Consider the following 17,269-nt stretch of genomic DNA (forward strand, 5'->3'; position numbering starts at 1 on the left):
CTTTGCATTGCACTTGGTGATGTATGGCTTGGCTGCAGCTGCTCGGCCATGGAAACCCATTCCATGAAGCTCTCTGCGTACTGTACTTGGGCTAATCTGAAGGTCACATGAAGTTTGTAGCTCTGTAGCAATTGACTGTGCAGAAAGTCGGCGACCTCTTTGCACTATGCGCTTCAGCATCCGCTGACCCCTCTCCGTCACTTTACGTGGCCTACCACTTCGTGGCTGAGTTGCTGTTGTTCCCAAACGCTTCCATTTTGTTATAATAGAGCTGACAGTTGACTGTGGAATATTTAGGAGCGAGGAAATTTCACGACTGGATTTGTTGCACAGGTGGCATCCTATGACAGTTCCACGCTGGAATTCACTGAGCTCCTGAGAGCGGCCCATTCTTTCACAAATGTCTTGTTTCACAGTCTGCATGCCTGAGTGCTTGATTTTATACACCTGTGGCCAGGCCAAGTGATTAGGACACCTGATTCTGATCATTTGAATGGGTGAGCGAATACTTTTGGTAATATAGTGTATATATAAATATATGTATATATATATATATATATATATATATATATATATATATATATATATATATATATACACACACACACACACACATATATATATATATATACACATACATATATATATATATATATATATACACATACATATATATATATATATATATATACACATACATATATATATATATATATATATATATAGAGAGAGAGAGAGAGAGAGAGAGAGAGAGATTGGAACCTTTGTTATTTGTGGCTGTCTCAGGTTATCTCAAACACATTTGTTTACAGCTGCAGTGTGAATCTTTCCAATTTCGCCCTGCTGGCATGGTGCATGTTGGGTGAGACTGTGGGAAAATGAGGCCTGAGGATGGAGCTAGAAGAAAGGTAATGTGGTCATCAAAATCAAGAGGAATTTTAGTTTCGGGAGAATGAATGCACGCACTAACATAGCAATCTGCTAACTAGACTTAATGATTTCTGACAACAGTATAAGTGACTGGTTTTGGAAATGTACATTTTTGGAAAAAAAAAAAGACAAAATGAAAGCAGGGGTAAGTTCAAATAAAACGGACAGAGAGTGGGAAAAGGGAAGAAATGGGGACGGGGTTATATGACAATGACAAGACATAAATCTAGCATCTAAGATATTGTACATTGTAATTTCATTGTGTCTATTGTAACCCCATTCATTCTGGCTGAGGTCAGTGTGTGTGTGTGTGTGTGTGTGTGTATTTGTGTGTGTATTATTATAGCCTACTATGTGAAAAGAAATGTGATCTCAAAAGTCATTATACACCAATGCTAGGCTGCTTTCTCACAGATCCATTGCACATAAGCAGCACAGGAGCAGTCATTCCAGTTCTTTTCCTCATGCTTGTTAGGTCTGATCTGGACACAGTCCTCTTCTCCCCACTTTGGATCATCATTACCATTGTCAGGCTGGTATATCTCCCAGGAACTAGCAGGTCGACAACAAAATCATCACACTTATTATAATCACATAAGACAAAATTCAAGCCAACAACTCATCTACTTCATGCATCTCTTAGTATTCATCATGTCATCTTCATGGAACACTGAACCAGGGCACCACCAGCCCTTCACCCTCTAGATATTTCCTAGCTTCCCACATGGCAAACTGTTCAGTTTTACAAACTTTCTAGATGCTGAGCTGCTCTGGAGTCAGAAATCAACCCAGTGCGATTTGGATATTGTATACAGTGATTTTGATAATATTTTGATCAGCTGTTCAGCCCTAGATACAACTGACTGAAAAAAAATCGAGAATGAGGTTCCAGAACAAAATAAAAACTGTACACATATGTTCAACCAAGACTGAGGATATCGCTCTCTTACGTTAGAGTCAGCGGAGTTTCGTCAACCCATTTCCAGGTCCCCTCCTCGTCTCTGTCACTCAAACCAATCCAAGCATCAGTTTTTAATGACGTCATGAATATCTGTTTGATATAAAATAAAAGAAATATGATAAAACCTCTCTCTCTCTCTCTCTCTCTCTCTCTCTCTCTCTCTCTCTCTCTCTCTAATTTTCACATCCTCTTACACATCTCATGTACATGAGTTGTGTAACAGGATGTGAAAATAAGTGCACATAAGTGTGAAAATAAGTGTGAACAGAGTGGGTGACAAATATGTCCTTGCAATTACAGATTCACAGATGTTCCACACACACACACACACACACCTGTTCTTTGGTGCTGTCTATGACCACCAGGTCTGCTCCCCTGTCTCTGCAGTCCTGTCTGGCTTTTTCCCAGGAGTTGTGCTCAGTGGAGACGAGATAACAGGCACAACTGAACATCTTCCATCCTTCAGGACACGTTTTCTCTGTAACATAAGGAGACATAAGCGATCACCCAAGAAATTAGTCTGTCTATTAGATTGGCTGGTAGCAGCTCATTAAATTTATTCTTCTTTGCTGGGTTTTGAAAATAATTTGATCTGAAACTGAAAAAAATAATAATCCATTTCAGGCATAAAACCCAAAAGCCCCCACAATCATCTCTTTGCGAATCCATATCCACCACAAACTCATTCAGATTACTTTGCATTCAAATAAGCAATACCTCAAATGGAACACCAACACAAATCAAACTATTAAAAAAATAAACTCTGTCCATTTCATTGTGATGTTGGTAATGTTGGAACTATGCTCTGTTTAAAAAAAACAAAAAACAAAAAAACAATTTCAACACGCCTGGCTGTGTGGTCAACAAAGAACCCACAGGTTGAGAAACCTGAGAAACTCAGCTGTGTAGTATTCTCACATTCATGCACTCACTCTGTGTGGACAAAGTATGAAGCCTGTCCCTCTCCTCAGTCATCTCCATGAGGCTGGAATTAAGGAGGTCTTTCTTTTCAGTCATCTCCATGAGACTGGAATTAAGGAGGTCTTTCTTTTCAGTCATCTCCATGAGGCTGGCACTCAGCAGGCCTCTCTCTTCAGTCAGGTTGGCTTTAAGAATGGAGAAACCATGTTCTGCATCAAGGTCTGAAACACAACAACAAACATGCTAGTAAAACACTGCTTTCACTAAATGACTTTCACACAAGTCAAAATGATCGATCCCTCATTGTTATAATGGATGTCCATCAACTGTCAAATTTTATTCATGGATTTCAAATGATGACACTGCATGAAATACATCTTTGGGACCTACTGTGATAATAAATAAATATGTAACTGACTCGTTGCCAATACATAACATATAAATAATCATAATCATAATCCACATTGGGTAAATTAGGTACACTTAGGGGGATTTTGATTTAAAACCTTTTTTGTAGGTGATGTGATAATGATTTGTTGAATGCTGAAATCTCAGTGTTTTGATATAATTTTTGAGCTATGGAGGATAATTGTCAGTTCATTTTAGGAATTAGATCAGGCTACATAGTCAGTGAGTACGTTTACATGCACACCATATTCACCCATATAAAAACCCTTAAATAACATATAAATTAATACCTTAGCATGAACAGCATTAATAAATGATTCTTAGATACATTAGTTAACGGTTAGTTAACTGTTACTTAATGTTTATTACCTGTTACTTAATGTTTATTACAGCATTAACTAACATTAATTGTTGTACTCTTATTGTGAAGTGTCACGGCATTATTATATTAATAGTACCAACAACTGTAAAAAAAAAAAAATAATAGTGCAAAAATTATCTTGAACTTTTCAAAACAAAGTTATAAAATCTTTTACAGACAAAAAGTACAAAGGAGAGAAAACCAGGTGGCCTAGAAAATGACAGAAAGAGAGAAGAAAGTACAAAATGATCTTTATAATGTTAGAATTAAATTTTATGACTATATTAATAATGGAATTAATAATCAGGTTTTTTTTTTATGCCTTTTCATGCAAGGACCCACATGCAGAGGCACTATGTGTCTCACCAATTATTTTGTGAGGTAAAACAAAAATGTCAAAAAACTGGTTTTGTTATCAAAGCTCTTACATCTAGAGAATTCTACGGTTGCTCCATTTTTATTGTCTTACACTCATATACATTTATATATAAGCAATATGAGTAAATCAATAAAAAATTATTAGTATTTGCTGCCCATTACATGTTAAATTTTTGGTGAAGCTACTGTTACCACGCAACAACTTTTTGAAGCAAAAAACCCCATCAGGTCCAGGTCAGGCTACAAAGTCATGATATGGATCATCCTACCTTTTTATGAATTAAAAGAATGCACTGATGCAGCCTTCTCATGACACACCTGTTTACAAGCTGGGACCCACCAGTTGGTTGGGACCCCTAGTTTGAAAATCACTTATCTGAATGCTTTGTTAAGTTCACACTTCAAATGTGAATCAGACTCACAGAGGACACCAAGGCCAATGAGCCCAGCCAGCAGGAGAACACTCAGCAGTCCCAGGACAAGTGAAGCAGCTCTATAGAAACTCCCCTCTGATCTCCTGGGACCTGATCAGACAGAGGATCAGAGAGTACAATAAGTAATACAGTGGTAATAACAGTAGACGACATTATATATCAATATACAGCTCATTCTGTCAGTCCATCTGATGAATCCTACCTGTCTGTATGGTTGAGGGTCTTGAATTGCTGGGCTTGACAGGATCAACATTAATGTAGATTTCCTCCATTTCTCATGAGCTACTATTTTCTGCAAGGTCACCTCTGCTGTCTTGTTTCACAGGCAACACTACATATTAAAGGCTACTCTGTTGTGAAATGTTGGTTTCAGCAGTGCATTTCAACTTTTATTTTTGAGGAAGTAAGTTTTCTTAGGCGATATAAATGGTGTGATATACATCACCCTCTGCAGCAGCCCCTCTAACACAAATTTGTAACCATGCAAAGAGGATTTGAAACACTATTGTCAATAATTAGAGTAAGCTGTCAGTTTAGTTAGTGATAAACTGAAACAGCAATGTTCACTTTGTTAATGATGTGGCATTTATTCAAAATGATTTCATACTTTGTGCACATACATTCTTAGTTTCAGAGATGAAAATAGGAGTTGGAGCTGTCCTGATCTTATGTAGCTCCTACTGATGTGAAGCTTGGAGGGATTCCCAGACACTTTCGGAGGTAGTTATTGATCTTTCTTTACACTCTGTGAGAGATTGCACCATGGGCGTTGGCCAAATCCAGCCAGACAACGGTCAAGTTGTTTTTGCTTGCTTTGGCCTCCTGGATCATCTGACTGAGAACTCCGGTGTGTTCCAGGCATAAAGCCTGGAATCCTCCCTTTCTGGATAGAGGTGTCAACATATCCATTCTCTGCCATGTATGGGGTTATCCTTTTAGTCAGTACAGAAAAGAAGATTTTGCCTTCTATGCTTAGAAGTGATATTGTTCAGAATTGGTGGATGGTTGAGGAGTTATCTTCCTTTGGCACAAAACAGCCTTCCGCCTTCTTCCAGTATGATGGAACGGTGCCCAGATCCAGATGTAGGGTATACCGCTGGGGCTGGAGGCTGATCCATCTCTGGCCTTGTTCACCATGTCTTGGATTTCCTTCCAGGTTTGTTTGCTGATGTTGAGCCTGGTTTTTTGCACAATACTCCTGGTTTTTTTGCAGGAGTTATTGTGGGTTTCCCTCAGGTACGCCTCCACCTCTTCTCTGGAGCTGGCCAGCATTCTGGATTTTGCTTCCCTCTCCTTCCTCTTTTTCGGAATACTTTCAGCTCTTTGGAGTCTGCAGAGACATTCCTGGAATTGTCTTGTCAGATCCTTGATATCTTCCTTTTCATTGACAGTAGCTCTTTTGAATTGTTTGTTTAGAGTCTTGATTTCTTCCCTCAACTGATGGATTTATTTTTCTCTTCTGCTTGGATGATGCACAGTTTTGATATTATCCTTCTTGTCCTCTGTTCCAAATAACATAGTCTCAGCTTTGGATAACATTAAACATTGTGTTGCTCTCTTTATTGATCCAACAAAGGCCTTTGACCCTGCTGACCTCTCTCTGCTCTTCCAATGACTTTCTTCTTTGGGTTTTGACAATGGTTGCTGCCAGTGGTTTCAGAATGATCTCTTTGGTGGGTTGCAGTGTGTGAAAATAAACGATTTTCAGTCCGCTATTCTCCCCATTACGAGGGGAATTCCCCAAGGTTCTGTCCTTAGGCCAATCTTATTTACTATTTACATAAACAACATTACCTCCTCACTGTACAATTGTAACTTTCATCTTTACACAGATGACACAATCCTTTATTCCTGTGCAGATTCTATCCTTGCAGCCACTCAAAATCTTTCCTGCGTAATTTGAAACTGGTCCTGAACTGTGAAAAGATGTTGTGGCTGTTGTTTTCAAATGCAAGAAACTGTGATTATAACGGTCTTGAAATTTGTTCTGCTGATAACACCCTGTTAGAGAGAGTGCAACATTGTAAATGTTTAGGCATATGGATTGATGAAAAATTCACTTTTAAAATCCACATTGACACATCATTGCGTTATCAAAAAACTGGCTTGCCTGCTCTGTCAGCATCTGAGAGATCAGCATCTGTTCTCATTTATTTATAAATCTATTTTACAAAAGCACCCCGCTGCCACTCAGCCCTGCTTCATTGGACTGCTGGGAGCCATCGTACCGCTCTCAGTCCTGGCCCACCCTGCAGGCCCTGAAAATTCATTCAGGGCCTGCGGAGCCGCGGCCAGTGCCAGCTGGTGCCGACGCGGTGCCGGCCAGTACCAGGTCTGCCGGATCTCCGCACACAGAGTGCTGTACTTTCATTATAAATCGACTTTTGTTTATACGCGGTTGCAGCAGCACAACGGACAGTGACACAGACAACATGGTTGATTATTGATTGCGCAACGCGGCCATTCGCCGGTAATCAAGCTGTGCACATCAAACAATTTTGCAGAGGCAGGAGGAAAGTTGCATGATTTACGTCCACGCACTGCGTGCGTGACCGTGCATGTGCTCGTGTATGCACCCGTACCGCGCTGAAGCACACCCCCTCCAACCGTGCCAGAGCGGGGGAAGTGTACTGTATTCAAGCACGATACGGAGCGATCACACTGGTCAAAGAATCCGGATTTTAGGGGCAATCGTGCTTGGGCACGGATCAAGCTTGCCAGTGTGAGTGGCCTCTCAGAATTAGGAAAAATCTGCTTTTTGTTACTGTGCTGCATACACGTGGAATATGCTTCAGCAGAATTTTAAGATGACCTCATTAATACCACTGAGACAATTCCGAGATCTAATTGCCAATCTTATTGACTGTAACTGTCATTGCGTTTAATTTTCTTTTAATTTTTTGTTATTTGTTTTATTATTTTTTAATTTTTTTTTTCAATGATTTTTTAAATCTTAATATTCTTATTGTTTTGTTAATTTTTATTTATTTATCTCACTGGCTGTTCATCTTTCATTGCTATTTGATTTTAGCTGTGTCTCTGTGTTGTGTACGTACCTTGCCATTGAAAATGGGGGTTCTCCCTCAGTGTGTTTTCTAAGGTTTTAAATAAATAAAATGATGATGATGATTCAGCTGCAGGGCTGTTGTTCTGTGTCTGAGCCTGACCTCTGACCTCCTGTGGAGGAGGGCAAGGAGACAGACAGTCTTCCCCCAGGGTTCAGTAAAACAAAACGATCTATTAAAGTTAGGCGACAATATAACAACATCCTTAACAGACCATTTTGTCAGGAGCCATTTTGACATGAAAAAGCAGGTAATCACGGGTGTTACTGATGATATCGGTGGAGGTTAAGTTCCATTTACATTAGCAGAGCCTTTCCAATGAGGCTGCATGAACAACAGCAGGACCCTGGCTCTGTTAGACCCAAATAGAGCAGGACATTAATTAATATCATCATTAAGACCTGTGTTTACCTGCTATGCCATGTCAAAATGTGAACTTTCTGAAATATTACCTTTCAAAATCAAGAAACTCTTTATATAAAACAATTAAAAAAGCACAAAATAAAATGCCACTTCTATTTTTCTGTGGGAAGTGAAATCATGAAGCCAGCATGGCCACAAAGGAGGAAATGAGAGTTGATAAGGCAAACCAATGTAAAGGCCCAGAAACAGAGCAAATCTGAGATAAAGATCAGGCTACATTCACAACAAGTCACATGCTTAATATTTTTGGTTTGCACTTCAAATGTAAGATAATTCAACACATTCATGGCATGTTCCACAAACTGACTACGACTGATTTTGTTAACACCACCCCTGATGACCACAGCAAAATGCTACATGATACATGGCTTCCTCTGAGGTGTACCATCAGGGTCACTCTTCATTTTCAGGAATTCACTCTTGATTTGACATTGGTCAGAGAAACTTCTCATTAAGGCAGAGAGCTATTAAAATAATGAGCATCCTGTGTGTTCACTGTAACTCAGAGGCCCTCTGCTGATCACCACACCTCAGAGGCCTCACAGCTCATGCCATCTTTTAGCATTTTTGACACGTAGGAGTCAAGAAATACAGTGTCTAATTTCTGAAATTTCCATGTTTTATATGAAAATAAAGATTTTCACTCTTTTATTCACCAGAAAAACAGATCATTATCACATTATAACTCGAAATGTTTTATGTTACAGTAATTAGTTAAGTCAATGAGTTATGATAAATTGCATGCTCCCAGCAGTCAGCTTATACAAGCAACCATAAAGTTTGGTCTTCCATGTAAAACCACAACACGCTGTAACAAGACTGGCATGCACTTGTTTTAAGTGCTTTTTGTGTTTCTAAGAGGAAGGATTGTGTTCTCAGGTGAAGGTGAAGCTGGTTGAAAGAAGCATTTGCTCTGCTAAATTTAGTTCTGGCAATGTCAAGGGCTTTAAAGGTTACTGTGCAAACTTGTTTTCACTTAGTGCACATTTACTTGACATTTCTTTCCCTAGTTGATGTATGTTCCTGTACGAGGATGGAGTATTTCCTCAAGTTTGTGCACTGCCTGGTAATGGCTTTAGCAACAGGAACATGGTGTATAAGAGCACCAAACCTGTCAAGAACACAACCAGAACTGAAAAGCAAACCAGGCAGGCAAGGCAAGGTGTAACACAAGATTTATTTTGAAGATGGAGTGGTAGACGAGGCTAGGGCTGGTTGGTGCTGCTTGCAGAGACTTGGTGGAAAGGTCCAGACCGGCAAGCTTGGAGTGTGACCAAGTCTATTGTTTAGTAGTAGTAACTAGTAGTTTTTTTTTTTGTTTGTTTGTTTTTTAACTGTAAAGTGTATCAAAATTATAATATTTGAATTTTGATTGTGAACCTTAAAGTGTGTATCTTGTTCTCCCCTCCTGTTAAACATGACAGATTACATAAGCACATGTTTTAAATGCAGAATAAATCAATGTCCTTGGAAATGTGGAGTGCATGAAATTCAGCAGCTCAGGCAATGATATTTAAACCCAGAGACTTGTGGGAAGGCATTTATTTTAGCAGGTTATAATCAACCATCTGAACAAAAATAATTTCATTTCTTATATTTTTTAAAATGTTTAAACAAATGGATACCTTTGTTTTTTGTCATTTCAAAATATTTTATTTCTTTTAGTTTATTTATTAATTTATTTGGAGAGAAAGAGCTGGAAACAGATGTTTTTTTTCCACTAATTTTAGGGTAATTTGCAACAGCTGGGTGCATCTGGTTGTTCAGTCGGTCAGACAAAAAAAAATTACGTTTTTTTTTTTTTTTGCCATGACTAGTTCACAAGAACACGTTAAACATGTTGTTTTGATCATACTGCAGCCTTTAACAGAGGAAGTAGCACACATCACACAACCTCCAGGCCTATTAACACTTATAATATTTATTTCATTTATTGCTGCTGCAGTGACACAATTTACCCCACAATTTTTCCTTGTTACAGTTTTAAACAACTCAAGCTTGGTCAAACTGTAGGTGCAATACATGTAACAGCACAGTGTATCGAGTTAATGGTGGGGCTCAAAAGCTGTAGGACAGACTAACACACTCTAGGTGTCACTAGAGGTCCTACAGTAAAGGTTTTTCATGGTCCCCACATCACAGTGACAGCAATAACCACCAAAACAAAATGAAGGTGTTAGTAGAACATGTAATCAGATTATATGGCAACAATTCAAGGGAAAGATTGAGGTTAGATTCATGGTAATAAAAATAAAGTCACAACACATATATAATATATACAAAAATGAAAAATAAGTAAAAAAGAGAATGAAAGAAGAGAAAAAAGAATAAGGCATGGGCTATCAGATTAGGGAGGGGTGGAGACGGATGCAGTAAGAGAGTTGTATCTGTGAGAACGGTGGCAGATGCATTTGGGTGGAACATCTTTAAATGGTTAAGTGACTGGTTTTGGAAAGGTACATTTTTGGGGAAAAAAAAGACAATGAAAGCAGGGGTACATTCAAATAAAATGGACAGAAAGTGGGAAAAGGGAAGAAATGGGGACGGGGTTATATGACAATGACAAGACATAAATCTAGCATCAAAGATATTGTACATTGTAATTTCATTGTGTCTATTGTAACCCCATTCATTCTGGCTGAGGTCAATGTGTGTGTTTGTGTGTGTGTGTGTGTGTGTGTGTGTGTGTGTGTGTGTGTGTGTGTGTGTGTGTGTGTGTGTGTGTGTGTGTGTGTGTGTGAACAATTATAGCCTACTATGTGAAAAGAAATGTGATCTCAAAAGTCATTATACACCAATGCTAGGCTGCTTTCTCACAGATCCATTGCACAGAAGCAACACAGGAGCAGTCATTCCAGTTCTTTTCCTTATGCTTGTTAGGTCTGATCTGGACACAGTCCTCTTCTCCCCACTTTGGATCATCATTACCATTGTCAGGCTGGTATATCTCCCAGGAACTAGCAGGTCGACAACAAAATCATCACACTTATTATAATCACATAAGACAAAATTCAAGCCAACAACTCATCTACTTCATGCATCTCTTAGTATTCATCATGTCATCTTCATGGAACACTGAACCAGGGCACCACCAGCCCTTCACCCTCTAGATATTTCCTAGCTTCCCACATGGCAAACTGTTCAGTTTTACAAACTTTTTCCAGATGCTGAGCTGCTCTGGAGTCAGAAATCAACCCAGTGCGATTTGGATATTGTACACAGTGGTTTTGAAAATATTTTGATCAGCTGTTCAGCCCTGGATGCAACTGACTGAAAAAAAATTGGCAGCCGGATTGAGACTGAAGTTCCAGAACAAAATAAAAACTGTACACATATGTTCAACCAAGACTGAGGATATCGCTCTCTTACGTTAGAGTCAGTGGAGTTTCGTCAACCCATTTCCAGGTCCCCTCCTCGTCTCTGTCACTCAAACCAATCCAAGCATCAGTTTTCAATGACGTCATGAATATCTGTTTGATATAAAATAAAAGAAACATGATAAATAAACTGGACCCCCACCCCCATGAACATGAGCTGTGTAACAGGATGTGAAAGTAAGTGCACCTAAGTGTGAAAATAAGTGAGAACAGAGTGGGTGAAACATATGTCCTTGCAATTACAGGTTCACAGATGTTCCACACACTCATACACTACCAGTCAAAAGTTTGGACACACCTTCTCATTTAATGTTTTTTCTTTATTTTCATGACTATTTACATTGTAGATTCTCACTGAAGACATCAAAACTATGAATGAACACATATGGAATTATGTAGTAAACAAAAAAGTGTGAAATAACTCAAAACATGTTTTATATTTTAGATTCTTCAAAATAGCCACCCTTTGCTCTGATTACTGCTTTGCACACTCTTGGCATTCTCTCGATGAGCTTCAAGAGGTAGTCACCTGAAATGGTTTTCCAACAGTCTTGAAGGAGTTCCCAGAGGTGTTTAGCACTTGTTGGCCCCTTTGCCTTCACTCTGCGGTCCAGCTCACCCCAAACCATCTGGATTGGGTTCAGGTCCGGTGACTGTGGAGGCCAGGTCATCTGCCGCAGCACTCCATCACTCTCCTTCTTGGTCAAATAGCCCTTACACAGCCGGGAGGTGTGTTTGGGCTCATTGTCCTGTTGAAAAATAAATGATGGTCCGACTAAACGCAAACCGGATGGGATGGCATGTCGCTGCAGGATGCTGTGGTAGCCATGCTGGTTCAGTGTGCCTTCAATTTTGAATAAATCCCCAACAGTGTCACCAGCAAAACACCCCCACACCATCACACCTCCTCCTCCATGCTTCACAGTGGGAACCAGGCATGTGGAATCCATCCGTTCACCTTTTCTGCGTCTCACAAAGACACGGCGGTTGGAACCAAAGATCTCAAATTTGGACTCATCAGACCAAAGCACAGATTTCCACTGGTCTAATGTCCATTCCTTGTGTTTCTTGGCCCAAACAAATCTCTTCTGCTTGTTGATTTGACCATAAAGGCCTGATTCATGCAGTCTCCTCTGCACAGTTGATGTAGAGATGTGTCTGCCACTAGAACTCTGTGTGGCATTTATCTGGTCTCTGATCTGAGCTGCTGTTAACTTGCAATTTCTGAGGCTGGTGACTCGGATGAACTTATCCTCAGCAGCAGAGGTGACTCTTGGGGCGCAGCGCAGGGTGGCGTAGTGAGGCGAACCCCACGCAGAGCTATTTTCGACCAGCGCAACCCGCGGGGCGCACAGTTTCGTATTTTGGCAGACCGAGGTGCGCTGAGATGGGAGTGGCGTTGCAGCAGGGGGAGGTGTCGACAGATTCAGCTTAGCGCAGTGACAGTTTCGTGCCAAAAGGCTTCGCCGAGGTGTGCTCAAAGCTCGCCATCTGAAACCACGTCTACTTTCAGCGCAAGGCGGAGTGGAGCTGGCGCAGTGGAAGTTTGGCTGACTGGCGCACATCACCAAAACCTCACAATCAGCACAAACGGTGCCAATCTCCTTTGATCTGACATCAGTTGTGACGGGACAGTTGATATGGAGATATATCTATGTGCTGATTGTGATAGTAGCATTGAATAGTGTTTTTTTTTATTGCATTGTTAATCTGCCTGACATTACGGAAGCCTGCCTGTGAGGTTTTGGTGACGTGTCTGCACTGCGCGCTGGTCTCCTGAGCTCCGCTCCGCCTGAGGCAGTCAACCTCCATGTCAATTGTATAAACTTTAATTACGCCATCGTGCAGCACATTTTAAAGGCGAGGACAGGGGCTCATTTGATTGGGTTAAAGTGAATCGGCTGTGTCAAACCCACTCCACGCCTTCTCTCCTCCCATGCGCCAGTAGGAGGAACGGCGCAGTACTTGCGTTACTGCGCACAGCGTGCCAAACTTGCAAAATCCACCTGGCCACACCCAGTTGGCGAAACTAGAGCCCTTGGTCTTCCTTTCCTGGGGCGGTCCTCATGTGAGCCAGTTTCGTCGTAGCGCTTGATGGTTTCTGAGACTGCACTTGGGGACACATTCAAACTTTTGCAATTTTCCAGACTGACAGACCTTCAGTTCTTAAAGTAATGATGGACTGTCATTTCTCTTTTCTTAGCTGATTGGTTCTTGCCATTATATTAATTCTAACAGTTGTCAAAAAGGAAGGCAAGAAATTCCACAAATGAGCCCTGACAAGGCTCACCTGTGAAGTGAAAACCATTTCAGGTGACTACATCATGAAGCTCATTGAGAGAAGGCCAAGGGTTTGCAGCGCTGTCAACAAAGCAAAGGGTGGCTACTTTGAGGAATCTAAAATATAAAACATATTTAGACTTATTTAACATTTTTTTCTTTGCTACGTAATTCCATATATCTTGCTTCATATATTTGCTGTCTTCAGTGTGTATCTACAATGTAGAAAGTAGTAAAAATAAAGAAAAAACACTGAATGAGAAGGTTTGTCCAAACTTTTGACTGGTAGTGTACACACACACACACACACACACACACACACACACACACACCTGTTCTTCAAGGCTGTCTATGACCACCAGGTCTGCTCCCCTGTCTCTGCAGTCCTGTCTGGCTTTTTCCCAGGAGTTGCGCTCAGTGGAGACGAGATAACAGGCACAACTGAACATCTTCCATCCTTCAGGACACGTTTTCTCTGTAACATAAGGAGACATAAGCAAGTCTGTCTATTAGCAAGAATTTGCTGATTGGCTAGTAACAGTTCATTAAATTTATTTTTCTTTGCTGGGTTTTGAAAATAATTTGATCTGAAACTGAAAAAAATTATAATCCATTTCAGGCATAAAGCACAAAAGCCCCCACAATCATCTCTTTGCGAATCCATATCCACCACAAACTCATTCAGATTACTTTGCATTCAAATAAGCAATACCTCAAATGGAACAGCAACACAAATCAAACTATTAAAAAAATAAACTATGTCCATTTCATTGTGATGTTGGTAATGTTGGAACTATGCTCTGTTTAAAGACAAACAATTTCAACCCACCTGGCTGTGTGGTCAACAAAGAGCCCACAGGTTGAGAAACCTGAGAAACTCAGCTGTGCAGTATTCTCACATTCATGCACTCACTCTGTGTGGACAAAGTATGAAGCCTGTCCCTCTCCTCAGTCATCTCCATGAGGCTGGAATTAAGGAGGTCCTTCTTTTCAGTCATCTCCATGAGGCTGGCATTCAGCAGGTCTTTCTTTTCAGTCATCTCCATGAGGCTGGCACTCATCAGGCCTCTCTCTTCAGTCAGGTTGGCTTTGAGAATGGAGAAACCATGTTCTGCATCAAGGTCTAAAACACAACAACAGACATGCGAGTAAAACACTGCTTTCACTAAATGACTTCACACAAGTCAAAATGATCGATGCCTCATTGTTATAATGGATGTCCGTCAACTGTCAAATTTTATTAATGGATTTCAAATGATGACACTGCATGAAATACATCTTTGGGACCTACTGTGATAATCGATAATAATGTGACTCGTTGCCAATACATAACATAAAAATAATCATAATCATAATCCACATTGGGTAAATTAGGTACACTCGTGGGGATTTTGATTTAAAACCTTTTTTGTAGGTTATGTGATAATGATTTGTTGAATGCTGAAATCTCAGTGTTTTGATATAATTTTTGAGCTATGGAGGATAATTGTCAGTTCATTTTAGGAATTAGATCAGGCTACATAGTCAGTGCTAATGCCAAATAAATACAAATGCTTGCCATGCCATGACATTGCTGGGTCAAAATGTGTGCTGGTTGCAGCTGTCACTGAGCTCAACCACATCCTGCATTTTATCTGCTGTCATCTATCAGACACCTGAGTTAGATTTTCCTGAGCACACTCACGAAATGCAAAAGCTAATGATGTATGTTAAAAAAAATCAAAAAGGAAATGTAATAATGAAAAAAGATGATTAAGTTAGTATTATTATATTAATAGTACCAACAACAGTAAAAACTAATAGTGCAAAAATTATCTTGAACTTTTCAAAACAAAGTTATAAAATCTTTTACAGACAAAAAGGACAAAGGAGAGAAAACCAGGTGGCCTAGAAAATGACAGTAAGAGAGGAGAGAGTACAAAATGATCTTTATAATGTTATCATTAAATGTTATGACTATAATAATGTAATTTATAATCAGGGCATCACAAATTATTGTCTCACCAGCTATTTTGTGAGGTAAAACAAAAATGTCAAAAAAATAGCTTTGTTATCAAAGCTCTTACATCCAGAGAATTCTACGGTTGCTCTATTTTTATTGTCTTACACTCATAAATTTATATATAAGCAATATGAGCAGATCTATAAAAAAATTATTAGTATTTGCTGGCCATTACATGTTCAATTTTTGGTGAAGTTACTGTTACCACGTGACACCTTTTTGAAGCAAAAAACACCATCAGGTCCAGGTCAGGCTACAAAGTCATGATATGGATCATCCTACTTTTTATGAATTAAAAGAATGCACTGATGCAGCCTTCTCATGACACACCTGTTTACAAGCTGGGACCCACCAGTTGGTTGGGACCCCTAGTTTGAAAATCACTTATCTGAATGCTTTGTTAAGCTCACACTTCAAATGTGAATCAGACTCACAGAGGACACCAAGGCCAATGAGCCCAGCCAGCAGGAGAACACTCAGCAGTCCCAGGACAAGTGAAGCAGCTCTATAGAAACTCCCCTCTGATCTCCTGGGACCTGATCAGACAGAGGACCAGAGAGTACAATAAGTAATACAGTGGTAATAACAGTAGATGACATTATATATCAATATACAGCTCATTCTGTCAGTCCATCTGATGAGTCCTACCTGTCTGTATGGTTGAGGGTCTTGAATTGCTGGGCTTGACAGGATCAACATTCATGTAGATTTCCTCCATTTCTCATGAGCCACTATTTTCTGCAAGGTCACCTCTGCTGTCTTGTTTCACAGGCAACACTACATATTAAAGGCTACTCTGTTGTGAAATGTTGGTTTCAGCAGTGCATTTCAACTTTTATGTTTGAGGAAGTAAGTTTTCTCAGGTGGTATAAATGGCGTGAAATACATCACCATCTGCAGCAACCCCTCTGACACAAATTGTAACCATGCAAAGAGAATGTGAAACACTATTGTCAATAATTAGAGTAAACTGTCAGCTTAGTCAGTGATAAACTGAAACAGCATTGTTCACTTTGTTAATGATGTGGCATTTATTCAAAATGATTTCATACTTTGTGCACATACATTCTTAGTTTCAGAGATGAAAATAGGAGTTGGAGCTGTCCTGATCTTATGTAGCTCCTACTGATGTGAAGCTTGGAGGGATTCCCAGACACTTTCGGAGGTAGTTATTGATCTTTCTTTACACTCTGTGAGAGATTGCACCATGGGCGTTGGCCAAATCCAGCCAGACAACGGTCAAGTTGTTTTTGCTTGCTTTGGCCTCCCGGATCATCAGACTGAGAACTCCGGTGTGTTCCAGGCATAAAGCCTGGAATCCTCCCTTTCTGGATAGAGGTGTCAACATATCCATTCTCTGCCATGTATGGGGTTATCCTTTTAGCCAGTACAGAAAAGAAGATTTTGCCTTCTATGCTTAGAAGTGATATTGTTCAGAATTGGTGGATGGTCGAGGAGTTATCTTCCTTTGGCACAAAACAGCCTTCCGCCGTCTTCCAGTATGATGGAACGGTGCCCAGATCCAGATGTAGGGTATACCGCTGGGGCTGGAGGCTGATCCATCTCTGGCCTTGCTCACCACGTCTTGGATTTCATTCCAGGTTTGTTTGCTGATGTTGAGCCTGGTTTTTGCAGGAGTCACTGGATTTTGCTTCCCTCTCCTTCCTCTTTTTCGGAATGCTTTCGGCTCTTTGGAGTCTGCAGAGACATTCCTGGAATTGTCTTGTCA

At 40.1% G+C, this 17,269-nt stretch overlaps 1 protein-coding gene across 1 annotated transcript; it reads right to left on the reverse strand.

Moving 5' to 3' along the window:
- Positions 1-10,681: 10,681 nt before the first annotated feature.
- Positions 10,682-16,258, reverse strand: LOC115380180 (C-type lectin domain family 4 member E-like). Its single transcript, XM_030081268.1, has 6 exons — positions 16,189-16,258; positions 15,975-16,076; positions 14,452-14,661; positions 13,871-14,013; positions 11,251-11,351; positions 10,682-10,838 (listed from the first exon to the last, which is right to left on the reverse strand). The coding sequence occupies exons 1-6, from the start codon at positions 16,256-16,258 to the stop codon at positions 10,682-10,684; spliced, it is 783 nt and encodes a 260-aa protein (XP_029937128.1).
- Positions 16,259-17,269: the final 1,011 nt, after the last annotated feature.

The sequence above is a fragment of the Myripristis murdjan genome, chromosome 21 (genome assembly GCF_902150065.1).
Source record: "Myripristis murdjan chromosome 21, fMyrMur1.1, whole genome shotgun sequence".
NCBI classification, from domain to species: Eukaryota; Metazoa; Chordata; class Actinopteri; order Holocentriformes; family Holocentridae; genus Myripristis; species Myripristis murdjan.

Excerpts from the sequence above, each read along its gene's own strand:
- LOC115380180 (XM_030081268.1), bottom strand. The coding sequence starts at position 16,258 with ATGGAGGAAATCTACATGAATGTTGATCCTGTCAAGCCCAGCAATTCA. Across the intron at positions 16,077-16,188 it reads ACCCTCAACCATACAGACAG|GTCCCAGGAGATCAGAGGGG; the intron begins GTAGGACTCATC and ends CTGTCTGATCAG. Across the intron at positions 14,662-15,974 it reads CATTGGCCTTGGTGTCCTCT|ACCTTGATGCAGAACATGGT; the intron begins GTGAGTCTGATT and ends GTTGTGTTTTAG.